General features: G+C 49.5%; 6 protein-coding genes across 6 annotated transcripts; 3 read left to right on the top strand and 3 right to left on the bottom strand.

Annotated features, from left to right (window-relative positions):
- Positions 1-85: 85 nt before the first annotated feature.
- Positions 86-2,436, top strand: P152DRAFT_455298 (kinesin-domain-containing protein). Its single transcript, XM_033678760.1, has 3 exons — positions 86-360; positions 421-1,004; positions 1,056-2,436. Exons 2-3 carry the CDS (start codon positions 453-455, stop codon positions 2,133-2,135), a joined length of 1,632 nt encoding a protein of 543 aa, XP_033537224.1. The 5' UTR covers positions 86-360; positions 421-452; the 3' UTR covers positions 2,136-2,436.
- On the bottom strand, positions 2,178-5,260 carry P152DRAFT_479505 (vacuolar protein-like protein sorting vps16). The gene is made up of 7 exons (XM_033681717.1): positions 4,911-5,260; positions 4,749-4,855; positions 4,566-4,694; positions 4,017-4,510; positions 3,878-3,972; positions 2,569-3,827; positions 2,178-2,513 (listed from the first exon to the last, which is right to left on the bottom strand). Exons 1-7 carry the CDS (start codon positions 5,053-5,055, stop codon positions 2,262-2,264), a joined length of 2,481 nt encoding a protein of 826 aa, XP_033537225.1. The 5' UTR covers positions 5,056-5,260; the 3' UTR covers positions 2,178-2,261.
- Positions 5,261-7,650: 2,390 nt separating this feature from the next.
- On the top strand, positions 7,651-8,444 carry P152DRAFT_446642 (uncharacterized protein; the record flags this gene model as incomplete). The annotated part of the gene is made up of 5 exons (XM_033677930.1): positions 7,651-7,663; positions 7,716-7,934; positions 7,989-8,057; positions 8,238-8,399; positions 8,434-8,444. 5 exons carry the CDS (start codon positions 7,651-7,653, stop codon positions 8,442-8,444), a joined length of 474 nt encoding a protein of 157 aa, XP_033537226.1.
- A 1,401-nt stretch (positions 8,445-9,845) lies between these two features.
- On the bottom strand, positions 9,846-10,361 carry P152DRAFT_455300 (uncharacterized protein). The gene has a single exon (XM_033678761.1). The coding sequence runs from the start codon at positions 10,039-10,041 to the stop codon at positions 9,883-9,885; it is 159 nt and encodes a 52-aa protein (XP_033537227.1). The 5' UTR covers positions 10,042-10,361; the 3' UTR covers positions 9,846-9,882.
- A 5,802-nt stretch (positions 10,362-16,163) lies between these two features.
- On the top strand, positions 16,164-18,754 carry P152DRAFT_496186 (alkaline phosphatase-like protein; the record flags this gene model as incomplete). Its single annotated transcript, XM_033682248.1, has 10 exons — positions 16,164-16,616; positions 16,665-16,824; positions 16,875-16,933; positions 16,987-17,106; positions 17,160-17,229; positions 17,275-17,413; positions 17,465-17,577; positions 17,650-17,855; positions 17,909-18,004; positions 18,057-18,754. The coding sequence occupies 10 exons, from the start codon at positions 16,164-16,166 to the stop codon at positions 18,516-18,518; spliced, it is 1,878 nt and encodes a 625-aa protein (XP_033537228.1). The 3' UTR covers positions 18,519-18,754.
- A 1,654-nt stretch (positions 18,755-20,408) lies between these two features.
- Positions 20,409-21,230, bottom strand: P152DRAFT_446645 (uncharacterized protein; the record flags this gene model as incomplete). Its single annotated transcript, XM_033677931.1, has 2 exons — positions 20,409-21,182; positions 21,228-21,230. 2 exons carry the CDS (start codon positions 21,228-21,230, stop codon positions 20,409-20,411), a joined length of 777 nt encoding a protein of 258 aa, XP_033537229.1.
- Positions 21,231-21,255: the final 25 nt, after the last annotated feature.

Here is a 21,255-nt window from a genome sequence, read left to right on the forward strand (position 1 = left end):
GTGCATACCGCACAGGCGCACCAACACACTAGATCGACCCACCTCACCAGCCTGACTCGTGTCGCTCCTTCGACTTTAGCAAACAATCGCACTTGCTGGACTTGATGCATCTTGTTCAACGGCTAAAATACGCGCAAACTTGGGACTGCATTCACGAATTACTATGCGACATGGCGATGGACCCGCGGTTTTATCGTGGTCTGTCTTGTGAGCCACGACTTTACGAATCCACTGCTTCGACCCCCTCGCTCAGGGCTACGGAGCCAGTCCCGGTCGCAATGTCGCCACGACTCGCGATGCACGATCAAGACAGCGCGAATGTGAAGGTGGTGGTAAGGGTGAGAGGTTATGTGAAAAGAGGTACAGACTCTTCAATTATCAAGGTGTTATCCGAGCTGCATTCTTATTTACCCTGAGCAGAGATCGAACGAGGGGCACAATGTCTGATCAAGATGAACCCCCGCACGCAGACAACGACCCTGCTTGCTCCAAACTCCTTGGACCCAGCAAATGCAAAAACCAACTCCCGGAAGGTCTTCGAAGAAAAGGCATTCACATTCGACAAGTCATTCTGGTCCCATAGGCTGGAGGATGACCACTATGCGCATCAGGAAGATGTATACAAATCGTTCGGCGAAGAGTTCCTCGACCACAACTTTGATGGATACCATACCTGCATTTTCGCATACGGCCAGACTGGCTCGGGGAAAAGCTACACAATGATGGGCACTCCAGAGCAACCTGGACTTATCCCTCGAACATGTCGCGAGCTGTTCGGTCGAATAGAGCGAGATCCTTCGCCCAACACCACCTACAATGTCCACGTCTCTTACTTTGAAGTGTATAACGAACATGTACGGGACCTACTTGTGCCACGAACGAATCCACCTCATTACCTAAAAATCCGCGAGTCGCAGACGGACGGTGTGTATGTCCAAGGATTGACCGATGCACCGGCGAAGAACTACGAGGATGTTGAACGTCTTATGAAAATGGGCGATAGTGTATGAACTACGTGTCTGTGGCGAAGAGATCGCGCTGACTAGGATACTTAGACCCGAACAACCGCGTCCACGAAAATGAACGACACGTCTTCGCGATCCCACGCCGTCTTCACCATCCAGCTGAAGCAGATCCAACACTCCCTTACCACAGATGAGACGATCGAGAGCTCCGCACGTATGCGACTCGTCGACCTCGCTGGTTCCGAGCGAGCAAAAGCGACCGAAGCGACCGGACAACGGCTCCTCGAAGGAGGAAAAATCAACAAGTCCCTCACCACACTCGGTCGCGTCATCGCTGCCTTAGCCGATCCACGACGGCAAGGAGGACCGAACGGAACACCGAGGAAAGCCGCACCGAGAGATATCGTCCCGTACAGAGACAGTGTCCTGACGTGGTTGCTAAAGGACAGCTTAGGTGGCAACAGCAAAACCGCGATGGTCGCATGCATTTCACCGTGCGACTATGACGAGACATTATCCACCCTGCGCTACGCCGACCAAGCCAAGCGAATCCGCACCCGTGCAACCGCCAACGTCGACGCCATCTCCGCCGCCGAACGCGACGCCCAGATCGAAATGATGGCCGAGACGATCCGAAGCCTGCAAACAACCATCAACGTGACGCGTGTGCGGCGCGAGAAAGAAGAAGAAGGCCTGGAAGACTACCAGAAACAGGTCAACAAAATGCAGCGACTGATGGAAGAGACCCGCGCAGTCAGCGATGCGAAGGTTAAAGCGCTGGCGGCCGAGGCGGAGGAGTTGCGGGTCGCGAATGAGAAATTGGTGGACGAGACGGCGGCGTTGCGGAGGCATTTGGGGCTGGTGTTGGGCGAGCTGAAGAATCCGATCGTCATTCCGAGCGCGCAGCCCGTGGCGTCGGTCGTGCCGGTTCCAGCGATGACGACGATCGATTTCGAATATACAGCGGAGGACAAGGAAAATGGGCAGGCGAAGGAGACTGATGGAGAGGGATACATTGAACCGGAGGCGACGCACGGTGATTGGGCTGCCGAAGTATCAGAGGAGGCAAACGAGTTTTTGAAAGAGTTGGGTCTCTTCCGGCGGAAGATTGGCGATGATACCCAGCGTTTCGGCAGTCGAGGCCCGCTCGTGGAAGTGCGCGTCAATTGAGGTTTGGTGGGCACATCTGCAAAGGGCGCAAGGAGTTATTCTGTTCATTGTATAGCAGACTGGCTTGCCAAGAGGGCAGCATTATGAGACTACGCAGCAAAATTTGGAAATACTCAATAGGAGAGCTCATCGTTTCGTCGGGGCAAGTTGTGCGATCATGCGATCGAGTTCGCCGACTGTGTTGCCCGCCGCCTTGCTCTTCAGATCATGGAGCGCGCCCAGGTCCTTCGCTTTGAGCGCCTCTTCCCCCGCCCGAACTATGAGACCGCATTTCAACCACATTTCGATCCGGTCGGATACCGTCAACCCCGTGCACTTCGGGATGAATAGGGACGCTGTGCGCGTGTTGCCGGCGGCGAGGATTTCGTTGTAGAATGGCTATCGACACGTGTCAGTAACTGTCACCATAGTGGAGTACAGATTCAAAACTCACCTCCCAGCTAATCGGGCTGCGCTTAACCTTCGCCATCTCTTCCAGCTCAATCCAATCTCGTTTCGACACCAGCGCTCGCAGCCGGATCCACCAGAAGGACTTCTCCGGGACCTTGAACTCGGACTGCACGCGTTGCGCTCGCTTGAGCTGCCCGATGCGGACCAGCTTGAAAATGGTCTCGTTGACCGAAAGGCCCGTGAATCCCGGCCCGGCATCCTTCTCGATCGCATCTTGTATCTTCAGCAAGCGTTGGGTCTCATCGATGCATTTCGCCTGGAACGTGTTCTCTTTGGAGTCCTGGAGAAGCTTCGCGGCGAGTTTCAGCTTCTCCAGCCGTGCCGAGAGGACTTTCTGCGCCAGCGCTTCGTCGAAGAGAAGATTACACCCATCGTCGCGTCGATCATCTTGATAGAAAAGATCTTTCAGCAACTCTTTGTCTTGGTCGGCTGCCAAGGCTTGGACGAGCGCAGTCGCGACTGGTCGACCGTTGATGGTTCGGAAGAAGGATGCCAAGGGCAGTTTCTTCTTCAGTTGCAGCAAGACCGAGTAGACCAGATCGGGATCGCCGCTTTCTACCGCTTTGTCAAGGGCGATGACATCTTCCTTCATGTTCAATAATAGTGGCACCTGCTTTCCCGCTCGAGGTTCGTAGTTTAGCAACTCCGTGGCAAGCTTTGCTCGTCCTTCGTCGTAAGCAGCTTGTGCGATCTCCTCGAACGAGATTCCTTTCTTACCGTTCAACTTCTGAACGATGATTCGGCAAATTGCATCGTCGCTATCCAACGACACCTTGACCTTTTGGCTCGCCCAATGGACGTATATCCTTTCCGTTGGAAGATGCAGAAAATCTGAGAGTTTTAGCGCGAGCAGATACTCTTGCCGATTGATGAGACGCTCAATGAGCCTCTCCGGCGTTAAGCGGAGATACTGCTCGTATGAAAGCGGAATTCCAATTTCATAGAACCGCACGGCATTTAGAACTCGCAGCGTCTCACACATCTCGACGAACTCATCGCTGTTGTACAGATCGAGAACCGATTTGCCGAGGGACGCAGCTTTCATGAGCTGCTTCTGCCAGTGCACGTCATACTCATGGCCAGCTGCCTTGACGCATGTATCAACGGCTTCATCAAGGTTTGAGCGGATCATTTGTATATCATCATCTGCCTTCGGTGACTTTTGCTCCAGCTGTTCAACGGCATCTAAAAGTACAGATGCAGGTGATGTTGAACCAAGCCGGAAGACCTCCTCGACCGAGTCTTGGATTTAATTAGCAGCGGCTTGGATACCAAGTTCGGTGACGATTTACCTGGAACCCTCTGGATGAACTCGCATGCATCGTTGGTAAATAGTCGAATTCCATCAATGTCAGGAACCAGTTGAACCCAGTTATCGTAATAATACCTAAGATGATTAGCATAATCCATCAAGTCGTTGAGTTGGCCTACTTCGATGATGCCCCGTTTGGTCCGATGAGATGCACCTCGTCCTCCCACGCAACTATCACGGCGTTATTGCCGCACCAATGCAGGTCTTTTGGCAATGTCTTCACTCGCGTATCGTATTCGCTGAAGCGGTTCTGAAAATCGCTTGAAACGACCCAAACCTTGCCATCATCGGTATACAAAGCGACAAACTTCCCATTCGGTGATACGGCAAGATGTCGAAACGGGCCACGATCGAGCCCTCGATCTTCTGCCTCTGTCGCATCGAGAACAAAAACCGTCCGGTCGATTGCGAAGAGGACTTCTACTGAGCGTGACAAGGAGTCGCCTGGGGCTATCAACGTCCAGCAGTGGATTTCGCCTTCGGGATGGGCGGCAAGGACTTTTGGACGGGGTTCTTCATATTTCGAAACGGTGACAAATTCATTGTTCCCCAGGAGGGCAACGAATCCGGTCGACCAGAATCTGCATGATATAACTCCATGTTCATCCGCACCCTACCATTATTAGCGATCTGCGCCGAAGAAGTTCGAGCCTGCGAGTCAAACACACATGCGCAAGGTTGAATGGAATAAAGTCGCCTTGAAAGTCGTAGTACACCCGGACTGTACCGTCTTCCGTGACGACAATGAGCTTCTCATCTTCAGACCACCCAAGCCCTTTAATGGCACCCTTGTCCCACTAAAAAAAGTTAGCCATTATATCCGTGTTGATTGCTAGGCATTGGTGCGTTACATTTATGCGGCGAAGAAGCTTGCCTGCACAGCTGTAGATGTCGATCGCAGCTTTTGCTGTCGATCCACTCCGGACGGTTTGGAGTTTATTTTCATTCCTATGGAATGCTATCCGATGGATTAGAGAATGTATCGACGGAATTTATGAGACGTCAATGCCCACCTAGCGCTCCGCTGTATGGTGCTCCAGCCACCAGATAATTCTCTAGCTCTAGTTCTGTGTCAAAGACAGCGGTATAGAGCTGCACCTTGCGATAGAATCGGTCGCCCACCTTGTCCCATCCGGACATAGGCTTTGACGCGGACATAGTTAATTACGCATGGAAGGTCATTAGACAATCTGCATCATCGTCCAAATAACAACAAGCGGAAATGGAGCATTCTTTGCAATGATGGGGATCTCCTTTTCGGGTTAACCTGGGCACTTGTCACGAGGCCTTCCTGGAAAACATGAGCTCGGGATATCGGAACTGCTCTCCGCTCGCGACCTATTCTGACTCAGATACAAAGCTGAAATCCGGCTAGTTGGGAAATTGATCACGTTCAATTAGACATCTCCAGGTCTCCACACAATTGGCAACACACGTGATGAGGCTCCCCGTCCCCGAAACTCGCCAAGAAAAGGTTATTTTGACTTCAGGTCTAATTTCCAGCCCTATCACTCATTTCGTATCCTCGATAGAAATGTATTAATTCATAAAATTCCTGGTTTCGTTCGCTACAATAGATTGCCGGGGTGATGGTGAATCCGGGGGCACTCTTGCAGGATCACCAGTCTAGGAACCAGCGCCAACCCAACCAAATTGTACCTGTACGGTGGAAGGCACTGCATAAAAGGAGACTGAATTCACATCTTATTTCCGACTTTTTATTGAAAGAATGACGCTATGTTTGAGATGTCGATGCCCTTAATGTATGCGTTTTCATTGCCTCCAATTTTAAAAGAACATTCTGTTTCATTTCAAGTCTTCAATTCGAATTACCGGTTTGTCGAGAGTCCTACTGTTGCCCAACAAAAGCCTGTCCTCTGCTAGTCAAGTTCTCCCTTCTCGTTAGTTCTACTGTCTTGTTAGTTCCTTCCTGCTTTTAATTCGCATTCAACCCAGCAGATCCTCCAAGCCAGGGCAAGCCAAGGCAAGACAGCGGCATAGCTGGGAATGTTCGTGGTTAAACCATTCACTTTATCTACTCTGTCAAACCTTGGGCTTTTGGTTTCCCATTGCAGCATAGGAATCAGTCAGTTTAGTTAACTTATCTTACTCTACTTTCTCTACGGCCACCACTTGGTGGTGCGAGTTGATTGTGCAGTATTCCCCCGAAAGCACATTGCGTCTGCGAGGAAGCAAAATGCATTGAAATGAGCAGACAATACTGGCTTCTTGCATCCTGCCAGTGCTTACTGGCTCTCGATCACACATTAGTCATGCCGAGGTATCGACATACTCCAACCTGAGACGATCGTAAATGATTTTAGCTGCTCGAAATGGCGTGTAATTAGATTGGTACGCTCAGGGCAGTGAGTCACTGCAAAGTCCAGCTCTGTGAGAGATTCCATGGTTTCATAGGAGAAGAGTTTGGCGCAAAACGCAATAGAAATTATATTGGCCAATCTGATGTTCCTACCAAGTTTCTTAGTGTACTCTACCCAGGGTTCCGCCGAAGCTCAGACTTTGCCCTTACCAAATTCCTACCACAGCTGAATCCGAACGAAATCCCCAACTACAAGATGAAATGATGCTGTAAGGAGGAAACGAGCAGCGATCTTGCTCAGGATGAATATGAATAATGTGAGAAGGCACGTAGGAACTTTCTCGAGCGTCAACGGTCGCCAACTGATGGATTGGGACCCTGGAGTTGTGAAGAATCAGCCGATAGGGGTTGGCACGGGTGGCATAACTCGACCAAGGCTACTCGCTGGTACTTCACGGTTCCCCTAGAAAATTTTGGTCACGACCCAGCTGAGAGTGTCCGAATCGCCAGCTGTCCGAATCGCCCTCCAACGTAAGTACGTGGTTTCACCCCCGCTCCGAACTCTCCTTCCTTTTTCTTCTTTTATTCACGGTGAGTGAGCTATTGACTTGGTGAGGCGGACTCTTTTCGCAATCTTTTCTGGCAGGCATGATCCTCAGATCGCCTGTCGGGCCCGCAGTCGACTGAAGGCGATCCGTACAGACGTTTATCCGGTCTGTAGCGTGGGTGCGATAGCATTTATGTTAACTCAACATGTTTGGCGCGGCCGGGTATCGCAAGGATTGAGCGAGCTTCAGGCTTCGTGCCTCTTGGGAGGGTTACCTCATCAGTTCACTGCGGGGGTCTGGTGTTGGTATTGTGAAGTACTACGATCCGTTCGGACGAGTGCCTAGCAGCCTCCTTATGTCCTTGTTACCATCTCACTCAGCCTTTCATCTCAGGTACGTCTGTCTTTGCGCACTAACTCGAACCGCAGGTGTTTTGCATGTTCTCTGCTTACCCATAGCGCCCCTCAGTCATCGTCAGCTTGCGGGCGCTTCACAGGCTTCCCCAGCTGCCGTCACCTATCATGGTGCGTAGCCCCCGGGCAACAAGTAAGATCCACTTCGCTTTCACTCTTCACACAGTGATGCGTTCAGTTCTTCTCATTCATCCTGGGACCCTAAGTGGTCATTCATAATCGTCTTGCATGTACGTTTTTCTTGTCTTTGCTTTTTGTCAGTCAGTGATGTAGTCAGTTGTTTTCCTTTATCCCGTGGACCCTGAGTGGTCATCGCCGCCTCGCATGTATGTTCTTCTTCCATTTGCTTCTTGCCAGACAGAGATGCGTTCAGGTTTTTGCCTTCATCCTTTGAATCCTGAGTGGTCATCACCGCCTTGTATGTTCACCCTCCTCCTTTTTTGTCAGACGGTGATGCGTTCAATTCTTCTTCATGGCGGGATCTGGTGAGTAATCTTTTCATGTATGTTCGCCTTCCATTTTGTTCTTGTCAGACAGTAATATGCGCTCAGCGTTTCTCTTCATCAGTTACCAACACCGCTACAAGGCAAGCACTCCATCCATTCACTGTTGAGTTGCCAATACACGTTGTCCTCGTCGTCGTGCACTGCCGTTCCACCTCGTCATCTCCACTACATCACAGTCCTCTCATCGCTGACTTCCAGTCCACTCTACCTTCGCGAGCCTTCCTCGCTGCGCCCGGCTTCTCAGCCACAGGTCAGTTCCTTCTGTTCTCCCCCCCCGCAATGTGTGAATCTGACATTAAAATAGGAATTTCGTCTCGTCTTGTCAGACAGTTTGGTTCCCATTGGTGGTCGCCCAGGGACTTCGCCCCCGCCAGTCAGTATCAACCCTGCGATTTTGCTTTTTCTCACTGGCTCAGCCGTCCAGATTCCTCATCATCCTCTCTAGTTTGGTTCCCATCGAAGGTCACCTAGTCGAAGGCCACCTAGGAACTTCGTCGCCATCGGTGAGTAGCATCGCCACACTTCTGCTTATCCTTGCTGACTTAACGTCCAGATTCCTCACCGTTCTCTCTCGCTCGAGCCCAGGGATGGGGCGGGTACTCATCATCTTCGGACATCATCACTTCTGGCTCTGAGCAAGCTTCCAACCTCACCGGCCTTCAATCTCATCGGCTTCCAACCTCATCGGACGATCCTCCAACAGCCGCCTCCACTAGTATGTGTGCTCCATGTGCAATTTTCCCCTACAGTTCACTATTAACACTATCTCAGCTTCCACCTCCACATTACCTCACAGCTCGATCCACGCGACAGGGGCGGGTACTCATCACGGTTTTCAACTTTTCGGACCTCGAGCACAATAAATTTTTGTCACACTTTATTTGACACCCAGCGACTTTGGCTTTGCCAGTTTGTGACCACGGTCTTCTGTTTCCTGACTTCTTGTAGCCAACATGCTCCCAGCTTCCTTGCGTCTTCCATCATTTCGGCGTCTTGCAATCGTCATCTGCATTCGTCATCCTCATTTCGGTATCCTCTTCGTCGTCTGCATTCATCAGCTTTCGGCATCTTTGTTTCGCGACTGCATTCATCACTGCTTTCGCCATGCTTATTTCGACATCCTCTTTCGTCGTCTGCCTTTCAGCATCGTTTTGGCATCCTCAATTTCGCTCCTGGATTTCAGCGTCTTTATTTTGGCGTCCTGATTTCCTTGCCTATTTCCAGCGCTTGCATCCTCATTGGGCACCTGCTTTCGGTATCATTCCGATGTGCTTACATCATCAGTCAATTTAGTCGCATCTCTGAATCTCCTCATCTCGGTTTTCTTCTCACGGCTACTGCATCTCGGTTTCTTTATCGCGGCCTCCTCATCATGGCCTCTTCATCGCGGCCTCCTCGCCATGGCCTCTTCCTCATGGTCTCCTCATCTCAGTTTTTTCATCATGGCTCCTAATCACGGCATCCTCATCATGGGCTCCTCTTAACGGCCTCCTCATCACGGCCTCCTCACGGTCTCCTCATGGCCTCCTCATCTCAGTTGCTCCTCGTGAGTCGTGTGACTCTTGTTACCCTTACCTTCTTGTTGCTAATGTCTTTCTCAGATTTCCTCGGCGTCGTTCTTTCTTCTTCGGACATCGCCTCCGCATCTCTCTCAGGCTCCACGGGACAGGGGCGGGTACTCATCGACTCGGACTTTCTTCATTTTTAAGCCTCGAGTAGACCGATCTTAGCGGAGATTGTTTGGGCCTTGGGAAGGGGATGGTAAGTTTTCCTGCTTACTTATTTAACCCTTCTTTCGCTAATGCCTTGTCATAGGTATCTCTCATGATCAGATTGAGCCTATCAGACGGCCATGGCCGAATGGCCGAACGGATTGTCATCAGTGTATATAGTTTTTTCAAACTGTCAACCTTTACCACACACCAAGCACCCTGTGTACACCCACCACCAATTTCATATATTTGACTCATTACTTGAGGCCATGGTTGCTGACCAGTCTATTCCGTCGTGAGATCAACGCATAGATGCCCTAACGGCCTCGACGCGGACGCATCCACAGACCTGCCCTTCTTTGAGCTCGGTTCTTGTCCCATCAAGCTGCTAGGAGCTTGATCGCGAACGACATACTTGGTGTAATTTATTCTGCGAACGAACTTCAATATTTCAATGTATTCCTTATTAGGCCTATCTTCTTTCTACTAACGTCGCTGTCTCTTGCGCGGGCTAAGTCCTTTCCAAGCATTTGAAGCCGTCTCTGCTGCAGCACGCTTAGGACGCTGTCTACGCACATCCCCAGACCCAAAAAGAGGATTTTGAGCATCGACTTGTGCAAATTTTTCGGCGTAGAAAGCTTGCATATCTCCAAAGTGATAATTCCATGCCATTATTGGGGTGCAGGAAGCATATATTCCGCTTGTAGCGAGAGCCATGTTCCGTGCTTCAACCAGTTCTATGGGGTCGTTTTCCTGCCCTGTCTCTGCCAAAAAATTGGTCACTGTACGAAGGTCACTGCAGTTATACAGAAAAGGCTGAAGCCGTCGACGTTCAATGTCGGCAAAGAACTCTTCCAACGTCGGAGGTTGCCAAGCAGTCTGTAGAGGGGATTAAGCTATAGTAACAGACACTGTAACAGAGACAGGTGAAGACAAATGAGATAGAGTAGGGGAAGATATAGGAGTAGGTACAGGGACCGACATAGATATAGAAGTAGTTATAGTGTTCGCAGCTAGTGTAGATGTAGGAATTGACATAGCGACAGAGGTGTTTATGTGTCGTAAGACCTCAGCAAGTGTTTGACCCCGAGGTTGAGGAGGAGGCTGAAATTGAGGGATAGAAGGTGGCACACGTCGTTCAAAAACTGATGGATCTCGACGAGTTGATGCCTCGTTCTTCCTCGGTGCACCTCTTGTTTAAGCAGGAAGCGGCTCTAGGATAGATTGATATGGCCTTGGAGAGAGACTTATTAACCGTCCTTGCTCGCGTTGATAGCGCCAATGATCGTCGTAGTCATTTAGTCGTAACGTCGATCTAGAATTCATCATATCTCGTAGCGTATGATGACACGGAAGACCGTTTATGGCCTCAAAGAGACCAGAACAGGGATGTCCGCTGCGACGTTGTGTCTGCTCCTTCTGGCGCAGCAGATCCTGTTGTCTAATGCGTTCAATTGCCGGTGGCGTAAGAATGTCATGAATGCCGGGAGGTAGGAACGGCATTAACTCCAGTCTATGCCCGAATTTAACGCTGTGTTTAGAAGAAGCAATCTGTTTCTTATACTTGTTGTATTGACTCTTGACTATCTGCTCAATCCTTCCAACAACACGCAGCAAGTCGCCTCTTGAAGTCATAAGGTAGTCCTTCAATACCCTATGCATTCCTTCAACAAGAGAGGTTGTATTAGTATTATAGTGTCGATGCTGAGATGTCCAAGCAGCTGCCCACTTAGTGCGTGTATGCCATTGATTTTTGCGTAAGTATTGGCAAAGCTCTCGCTGGTCAGCATAGTCTTTGAGTAACTCGTCCCACTTCAGCTCAAACTCAAGTAGTCCTTTTGCGTAGACAAGCTGCTCTAGTTAGTTCTATGAAATACTTATAAGAGGCCATTAGCGGGGAGCATACCTGACTCCAACGTTTCATAAATTGACCCCGTTGCTCAGTGATTCTCTGCTTCTCCTCTTTTGTCTCGCCATCAGCGTCTCGCCAGGTCTTTTGAGCTTTTGTTTGCACGTTCTTGTTGATATGCCATACGCAAAGGAGTTGTAGAACACCTGGAAACAGAGTGCGAGCTGCCAGTTTCACCGCATCCTCTTGATCGCTAATGAACACGCGTGGCTGCGGTGTCCCTGTCTTGAGGAGGAAGTTTGAGATTGCCTAATGGTAATCTGCTTCTTTCTCGCTGTAGAGGAAGCAGAACCCCGCAGAGAAGAAGGTCTGTAGATTGGTGCAGCCGAGTATGTGCAACAGTAGGAGTTTGTACTTGTTGGTTCGGTACGTACAGTCCATCAATAGGATATCGGGATTCACAAGTAGTAGCTCGATCTGCTTCTGGTAGGCAAAGAAGATACCTTGTACGTGATTATCCGCGTCCTTCTTAACAGTAAAGACCCATTCCGGCGTAGATAAGTCATCCAGTAATGTCTTAATCGGAATCCTCCCATTCAAGTTCTTCTCTCTAATTGCCTTCCTCTCGCTGCGGATATCGGTAGCAGAGACAAGCGTTTCTGGGTCCTCCTTTTAAATGGCAGCCATTATCTGCATCGGCCGTACCCCAGCATGTATCATTAATTCAATTATGTCTTTCTATACTGATGTACGCCTGCGATAGACATTATGCGCACTAGGATTAAGTGATCGGGGGTGGTTATGATGCTTGTGTAGCACCTCTAGCTTCTACTGGTCGTCATTTTTATTCTTGAATATGACAAGCCTAAAATTACACCCTATTGTGTGTGTGCTTGTGCTTAGAATCCTTGCTCTTGACTGATAGTTTCCGGACCGATCACAATGATAGTAATATCGCGTCTTTATACCAGAACCGTGAGGGTTGCTCCATTTGAGTACGAAGCCGTAACCATGCTGCATACCATGGATCTTGAGAGCATTATAGGCTTCTTCATAGGACGCGTGAAGACCATCTGGAGGAGGGGCGATATCCTCTATGCTGAGGTCTGTAAGAGAAGGAAGAAATTGAATAATTATTGATAATTGAAGTTGTCCCTAACTAGGCGAGGATGAGAAATTGTGCGCTAGGCCCAGTTGAGCAATTAATTTCCACCATTACTAGTGTGAGGGAGAAATCTCATGCAAGGGAGAAATCTCAAATACGAAGGGAGAAATCTCACCAGCCAAATCTCACTGGCTGCGTAGCGTATTAGTAAAACCCAATCGCGAAGCGGGCTGAAAATTACTCAGCTTTACGCCCGTTGTGCCTAAAACTTCGGTCTCAGGAGCATCAACACAATCAATAGTCATGTCGTCTCAGCCTATTGCCTGATGTTGTCTGTACCGCTTTCAATGCTCCCATCCGCCTCAACGACCTCCGATTCCTCTAATGATGCATCCGACGATGATGAGCTCGCTACCGAATTTATATGGAGAGCTCGATCCGATGCGACATCCGCTGCAGAAGCGGACCCAGAGCCCCCATTAATGCCATCTCCAGCTGCACCGGCAGGCTCTTCCGCTGGATGTCTCAACTGCCCAACTGGACGCCCTGGAGAGGCCTCTTATATAGCTATTGATCCGGCTACTAAGATGCCTCTGGGCCAAACTGGAACGTCGTTTCAGAAGATGGAGGGATACGTCTCCTATTATCACAATCCGGAGGCGCTGCTTGATCTCCCTATTGGCGTTCAAGGCCCCATTAATGCTACAGACACCCAGAATGCTCTATGTGGAAATCCTAGCTGTATCGGCTGCGGCATTTCCCATCGTGATGGCCAGTCCCTAGATCCATTGCTTTATAATCGATATCCATCGTCCTTCGAAGAGCTTGTAGAGCGATGGGATCTCCCGCTTGTACTCTTCTCGCAGATATTCGATCAGAAGCTATATACGACGATCGCAGAGCACTCCAACAAGTACGCCCAAAAGCAACAAATCCCGGTTAGCCCTGTTACCGCAGGCCATATCCAGATATGGCTAGGTCTAGTCCTCTATATGGGGACCTTCAACATCGCATCTCGACGAGATCTATGGAGCAGACATGGCCAGCAACGTCTCCATTGTATCTCCAGATTTATGTCCTTTACTAGGTGGAATGATATCAAACGAATCATCCATCTTAGTGACCCCGAAACGGAGCCTAATCCGCACTCAGTCTTCGAGAAAGTCCAGCCGATTGCTTCGATTTTAAATGCTCGCTTTCAGCGTGTATATATCCCTTCAAACTATATTTCAATCGACGAGATCATAGTCAAATTCACAAGGCGCCCGAAAGAGATCGTCTCGAAACCTATCCCCGTGGACTATAAGATCCTGGCCCTCGCCGATAGAGGCTATGTTTATAGCTTTCTCTTTACCCCAGGGAATAGTTATGAGACTGCTGGAAAGAAAGATACATCATCAATCCATGAAGTTGAATATCAACCTCCCTTTGGGTGCGAAGATCTTGAGCTTACAGCCGCATCAAAGGCTGTGGTTACCCTCGCAGCCTCTCTGCCCGTTGACCTCCGCCGCTTCGTTATCTTTATGGATAACCATTTCACCAACGTTCGCTTGCTCTCCGTTCTTCGAAGGATGGGGGTTGGGGCCTGTGGCACGACAAGTGCAGCCTATAAGGAATATCCTTTACAGCACTTTCAAGTCGGGAAGGACGATTGCAAATGGCCGCTTCAGAAGCAGGATTTCCTCTGTATACGTGATGTTGCTAGCCTGCTATGGAAGGATCGAGTGCTCGTTCGCTTTCTTTTCACCGTTTTCAGCCCAGACGAAAATGGTCTGGTACTGAGGAAGCGCCCGGCGACTGGTGCCGCAGCGTATCAGAGAGAACTTGATCAAATCTACCCCCCAGGGGCCCATGAAGCGGAGGTTCTACAGCCTAAAGCAGCCATAATATACAACGCCTTTATGGGCGATGTAGATATCGCTGACCAGCGCCGAGCTTACTCCACGTCCCATCTCATCGGCCATAAGACATGGCATCCTATTCTCTTCTGGATACTCGATACAGTCGCTTCGAACGCCCATATCCTCGGTACATGGCAGTTTCAAAAGATGAACGTCAAATACCTACAAAACCTTAAGGATTTTCGTCTACAGCTCGCCTGGAACATGGTCATTAAAGGTACCTCGATCGACCATGGCTCCCGGTCGGTACAGGGCTTCAATGAGCAAGATGGACCTCAGATTCGAGGTAACCGAGGTCTTCGGAGAGCTGGAAACTCATATATATCGCGAAATACCGACTTTCCGTACTTTGCGACGCTCAGAAATGGAGCTCATCGCCCAGTACGGATTCCGAACGGCAAGCGGCGCTGGTGTTGGTTTTGTAGGTGGAAAAAGCGCAAAGATGACCAAGTTAAGGACCACAGGACGTTTCTCTACTGTGAGGTCTGTGGAGAGGCGTTTCCGCTCTGTACCACTTGTATAGAGCCATTCCATCAACAGCGACCTAGCTAGATTCTTCTTCTTCACACTCGACTATCTACTCTGTATGAGATTCTTGTACAAATCGAATGTGACGGCATGACTACCCGATTCCATACAGGCTTTTCATACCACTTGGGATGGCCGCGCTAATTCCAATTCCGGGATGTTTGATGGCTTGATGCAGCATAATTACCTAATATTCAGTGCTGGACTCCCTTTCCAATTTCCATCCGTTGCTATTGTTGGCTCCTTTTCTCAAGGTCCGTGCCCGCCCGCTTATTTTAACGTAAATTAACGTCCGCAACTCAGCATGGTCAGGGGTTACGGCGGACGAAGAGGACCGGACCTGCCAGCACGTGGATATCTGCTTTATGTTCCATAGGCCGACTTCATTAGTTCATCTGAGGAGTTCAGCTTTTGGAACTAAGATCCATCATATTCATAATATCCATTGCAATCTACGACGAATCTACTATAATATTAGCGCTACCTGCTATTCCATATTTGAAGCATTTCGAGGGGGAAGAAATTGAGTTACGTTTCTTGGCATTCCCTCAAGCACAGCTCCCACGACCTTAGCCAGAACGCGGCGAAGGATTCACCAAAAGTCCAAAACAGACCTCTAGTAGTCGCCTAGTTAGGAAAAGAGTATACTTTTTGTCTTTTGATATTATGCTGTTTTTGAACGAATTGGGCCTACCTATGAGTTAGTGGTAAGTTAGTGATGGTTAGAAGAATGCCAAGAAACGTAATTTCTTCCCCCCGGAGGGTGCTAGGACGTCACGCGTGCCATCAACATCCTCATTTATTGCGACATCACATTAATCAGAGCGATCGTTGTCTTCGAATCCGCCTGTACAAGCAGCCTTTCGTGTTTCCGCAGTTGCCGGGTTAATTATATTCATTTGATGCCAGGGGCATTCCGTTTATCCGTATTCCGGATCTACTTCTAGTTTATGCCAAGGGCAGCCAAGGTTTCCCTTACCCAGGCTTGGAGGCTTGGAGCACTTGTTCCCTGCCACATCCCACGCCCGAGGCATTTCAAGCCGCGATCGCTGATGATAAACGGCTGCGGTATGATTGCACGAACGAACCCCACAATGTCCAACGGCGATCAGTATGATCCTCACCAATGGATTTTCCTGAAGTTTGCACGCACGTTGGTAATTTCCCGATGCTGCATCACCACGTGTGCAACGATTGCGTTCGATTGGCAAAGGTTCTGCCTCTATGATGTGCTACATCAGAGAACCACCAAAGTGTATAAAGAAATTACCCGGATGCCTGTAGTCTAGGAATACTGATGGATATAAGCCTTCATTGTCCGCAAACAAGCTGTTGAATGAACCAGTGAGCGCTGTTTTCTTGAAAGCCAATATTGTTACTCACAATGCGGGCAGCAGCTCAGCTTTTCCCCCTCCTCTCTCTGGTTGGGCAAGTTCTTGGGGAGAGTTTCGATGCCAATATCAACTATGGCAGCCCGTCCCGAAGGCACGCCGGCCTCGGACTCGACGTCCCTCTAATTGAGCGGCGATTCGTGAAGAGAGATGATAGGACGTACGACCCTAAAGAGCTGAATTTCACCCACGGTGTTGCATCTGGGGACCCATATCCGAACAGTGTTATTCTGTGGACCCGCATCGCGCCCTCTCTAAAATCAGATGAGAGCAATGTGGTTGTCAGCGGCACCGCGCCACTCTATAACCATGATACCGAGCCATATATCAAGGCATCCAAGAACCCCATCTGCGTTGAGTACAAGGTATACTCGGATAAGGAGGCCAGAAGGGTTGTCGACAAGGGCAAGGCATATACCACCAGTGATATTGACTATACGCTCAAAGTAAGTCCAACTTCTTCCGGATCTATTTCTTCGACTGATTCGTTCCAGGTTGAAGCGAAAAATCTGAGGCCATTCACAAAATATTGGTATCAATTCAATGTCTGCGGCACAGATATCAAGAGTCCTCTTGGCCGAACGAAGACAAGCCCGAACGAAAACGACAGTGGCAAGGACATCAAGCTAGCCGTCTTTTCATGCTCCAATTACCGTAAGCATATCTAGTTGGCGAGGATAAGATAGCAAGACTGACTTACCCAGCGAATGGATACTTCAACGCCTACGGTAACGTAGCAAGGAAGGATAACGTTGACTATGTTGTGAGTGCTCCGGAATTCTAGGGATGTTCCATCACTGATTCTGGCTGCGTCAGGTCCATCTCGGAGATTACATCTATGAGACCAAAAAGGGTAAGTTGGGGACAGATGAACGAGCGACGGATCCGCCAAACGCCATCTTCACCTTGTACGATTATAGGACACGACATGGACAGGTAAAGTTTTCAAGCTCATGATAACCATGTCTGCACTTAACATCATGTTTCAGTATCGTTCGGATCTCGACCTTCGAGCCACACACGAACAGTTCCCTTGGATCCCGGTATGGGATGATCATGGTAAGAAGTACGTGTCACAATTGAAGTTGGTCTGACATTCTGCAGAGATTGCAAACAACGGTTACAGGGATGGCATGTCTGCGCTCAACAACACGGAAGAATCATTCCTCAATCATGGTGGTATCTCCGTTGACCAGCGCAAGATGAACGCCGTGAGAGCGTACTTTGAGTGGATGCCCATTCGGTAAGCTGGTACTCCAATGCTCCCATGACAATCCAGTAACACGGCGAACAGACAAGTGGATATGGATGACAATCTCCGTATTTGGAGGTCCTTCCAGCTTGGGAAAACTATGGATCTGATCATGTTGGACACCCGTAACTATGATCGCAGCATTACGGACCTTGGTGCGATTCCCCACAATCCTATGATCGGTGACAATGACCGTACTGGCGAATAGAGCGCTGACAAGAAGTTAGGCTGGAATGCCGACTACATTGACCTCATCGGAAATGATGCCGCACGCACGCTGATGGGCTCTCACCAAGAGAATTGGTTCTATAATCAGTTGTCCAAGTCCCAGAAGCGAGGAGCGACGTGGCGAGTGATTGGGAACCAGCTCGTTTTCTCTCGAGGTGCCCGCGTGGTCGACGGAAAGCTTACAATGGCCGGAGACAATTGGAATGTAAGCTTGCCCAGTGTACTCCACGCACTCGAGTGAAAAGCTTACCTTCGAAGGGATACCTTTCCAACCGAAATCGGACTTTCAAGCATTGGTATGACAATGATATTGGCAACAATATCATGCTGGCAGGCGATTCTCACAAGAACTGGGTAAGTCAATATACCACTGGCCTTCTTTCGCCTGCGATCTAACCCTTTTTAGGTCAGCGACCTCGTTTGGCTTGATGAGCATCCATATGACCCGGCCACCGGCGAAGGGTCAGTTGGCGTCGAGTTCGCAGGAACGGCGGTGTCCAGCACCGGGTATGGCGGCACCCTCGCTACTGCTGACGAAACGGCCGAAAGTTGGGTGACGCAGAACGCCGAGATGCATTGGATTGAGGGATACTATCGCGGATACTTTGAGCTCCATGTCTCGCCCAAAGAGGCGGTGGCGAGGTACTATGGATGCCCAACGGTTGCTACTCGAAATGCGTGGGAGATTCCGCTGGCCAACTTCACCGTCAAAGCGGGCGCTAACCGCTTGAGCCGTCCCCTGGCTGGCGGTAACGTTGAAGCGGGTTATTTGTCGGATGGGACGATTACCCACACCAATTTGACCCTCAACACCGAGACTGGCGAGTGGAAGGAGATCGGGTTTGAGCAGATGTTCATTCAATACTAAGATACAGTTCTCCACATCAATGACTAGTCCGGGTCATTTATAGCAAGGGTCGACTCTCACCCTCTCTAACCAAATTCAAGCATATTCCGAGTATTCCGCTGTCCAAATATTCTTTCAGGACAGGTGTCCATTGTGCGTGTATTTAAAGATAATCCGGAGATGCCCCCCTCGTCGCTTCACTGAGATGATCACTCTCCTACTGTCCGAGAAATGGTATTCCATACGATCCGTGTTGAGGTTTTCCTAAACCACTTCCGCAACTCCTCCAGGAATAGAGGCAGAGTTGGGGCGAGGTCTTTTATGGGCCTCGCCTGTCCTGTCATTCTCTCGCTGGGGATTGGCGGCCCAAAATTTGGGAACCTATTTGGCAGGCTTCTGAAAAATAGGAATCGGTTTCCTCGTCTAAATTTCTAACATTAACTTAGTTGCCTTGAAATACATGCTTTTAGATGTCCTCGGAAGTTACCTGTGTCATTGAAGCAAAACTGAACGTATCACCATTTGGACTGCTGAGGTATGACAATCGAGGTCGAGGAAAGTAAGAAAGAGCGGCATCAGCCAGGTGTTGCCTGCAGCGAGATTTTCGCGGACGGTGCCGCCCGCAACCACTACGACCCGCTTGTTCCCTCGTACCAAACGGGTTCGAGCAACTGTAGACTGATACAGTATCAACAAGCAAAATATCGACTGGGTAGGCCGAAGCCTTTTGGCAGTCGCAGAGTTCATTTGCCAGAACAGCGCAGCTGGATATGAGGTGAGTCACTGAACTCTGCCTGGATCCCAATTAGGCACGTTACAAGGGCCAGGCAATAGCAAACATGTTGAAGGAGCATTTGAGCCAATGAACCACTCATGCATTGGTTCTCGGCCCGACGAGCCCGAGCATCGAAGGCAGGGTATTACTCTGTAATGGAGCGGACCGGTCAGGGAATTAGGCAACCGTACGCTAAGCAATCGGAAGAGAAGCGCCAACCAACCCGTTTAATGGATACGAGATATAATTCTGTGCTGCATGCAATGTGCCCCTCTCTGGTGCATGCAGAGAGACAGCGTTGATGATGTCTCCAAAGGCGGAAGGTAAGGGTATTCATGAGGCGATCGGAGTGGTCGAAAACGACAGTTACTGTCCCGAGTTGAGGATAAAAGCTGTCGACTCCTCACTTTCATCAGGCTCCCTCCTCGTCCACAAAGCTAAACCGTTTCTCGAATCTGTCTATTGCAACTTGCTGTCTGTCACATCTACCTCTGCGATCACCCTCCGCAAGCTCTTTGCACGAGCCGAACAAGGCTAAAATCATCACCATGTATGTCTTCTCCAATAATTGATAGGTTCTTCCTCACCGTTGATTTACTGCATCCGCTGTCGCAATGATATCTTGCTGATTAACCTCCAGAATGGCCTCTGCTCAAATTGAAGAACCAAAGAATGCCTGCGAGTTCCGAACAGGCACCCAAACCGACGGATCCAGGTACACCTACAAGCAATCCGACTGTGGACGAACCGATCGTAAATACTCCTCCACTACGTGCCCCCTCAATCAAATTAGGTGAGACTCAGGCAAGGCATGCGTTGACACGGTCATTCGTAACCGTGGACAGTTGATTGTGTTTCAGAGCTAGTTGGACCTTCATGCCGGAAGAGCAGGAATGTGTTTGAGGAAAGGGATGGCGACCGGTAGAGATATGTGGAGGAAATGGTGAATATCGTCTCACCTTGTTTTCTCCTTCTTTTCGCAAGATCCGCAGAGCTTGGACAGTCATTCAGTTAGGAAGCGTAGTAATTAAATGCTGTGTTCCTTTATCATCTTTCCTCTGATGGTTGCCTGAAGTCTTTTGCCTGTGTGAATCAAGGGCAACGCAGATATTCCAATCTTAACAGGATGGAATGGCTTATATGCTTGCATTGGGTGGAGAGGCATTCGATGCGTACGAATGGAGGAAACCCTTGATCATGGAAAATCCATGCCAATCATTACTATACACCGCAGTTTCAAAGTCTTCGGTCCATCCCTTTGTTCCCCCTTTTAAGCCAAGCACTTCCCCTTCTCTTGCTGATGAATCAAAGTCTGTGAGGACAAACGTATCTCCGTTAGACAATATGTTGTGTGGATTAATGTCCCCATGAACGATACCAAGTCCGTGGAGATGTTCGATACCCATTTTAATACTCCTCAAACATGCCACTGTGTCAATTGGTTGGGCATCTTTAACCCTTTGGAAGAGCGTGTCGCCATATCTTTCAAAGCAGAGCCCTGTTATCACGCCATCTTCAACTTCGCAACCTAGGTATCTTGCAATGTTTGGATGCGGGGACTTCGCCAGAATCTCGCATATTTGAGCCTCACGTAGCACCAGAGTACTTATATCCGTCGATGCCTTGGTGTCTCCATAATAGAGCAAGCTAGGTCGTTTCACATATGAATTTGGAGGTAGGCGGTTCGCCGCTCGTGTGTAGCTTGCTGGAAATACTGGCCGGATCCGCGAGATTGGAATCGGATGAAGATTAAGAGTGGATGGATCTATCTTGGAGGACGGAGGATAGCGGCGATCGGTGATAGCATAGAAATACCGAGAGCCGTCGCGGAGGATGACCTTGGTGTGGGAAAATGTAAGGACATCGTCCACCTGCTCCCATGCTTCGCTATGCTCCAAGATTTCAAGCACCTAACTGGGATCAGCATAAATCGAGAAGGATATTCAGTAGCATACCATATTGACGTAGTGGACGCCTTTTGAT

The sequence above is a fragment of the Eremomyces bilateralis genome (assembly GCF_010015585.1).
Source record: "Eremomyces bilateralis CBS 781.70 unplaced genomic scaffold P152scaffold_3, whole genome shotgun sequence".
Classification (NCBI taxonomy): Eukaryota; Fungi; Ascomycota; class Dothideomycetes; order Eremomycetales; family Eremomycetaceae; genus Eremomyces; species Eremomyces bilateralis.

Coding starts and splice junctions, on each gene's coding strand:
- P152DRAFT_455298 (XM_033678760.1), top strand. CDS start 453: ATGAACCCCCGCACGCAGACAACGACCCTGCTTGCTCCAAACTCCTTG. Junction 1,005..1,055: donor TTATGAAAATGGGCGATAGT/GTATGAACTACG, acceptor TAGGATACTTAG/ACCCGAACAACCGCGTCCAC.
- P152DRAFT_479505 (XM_033681717.1), bottom strand. CDS start 5,055: ATGTCCGCGTCAAAGCCTATGTCCGGATGGGACAAGGTGGGCGACCGA. Junction 4,695..4,748: donor AGCTTCTTCGCCGCATAAAT/GTAACGCACCAA, acceptor AACTTTTTTTAG/TGGGACAAGGGTGCCATTAA. Junction 3,973..4,016: donor CCAAACGGGGCATCATCGAA/GTAGGCCAACTC, acceptor TAATCATCTTAG/GTATTATTACGATAACTGGG.
- P152DRAFT_455300 (XM_033678761.1), bottom strand. CDS start 10,041: ATGCAAGCTTTCTACGCCGAAAAATTTGCACAAGTCGATGCTCAAAAT.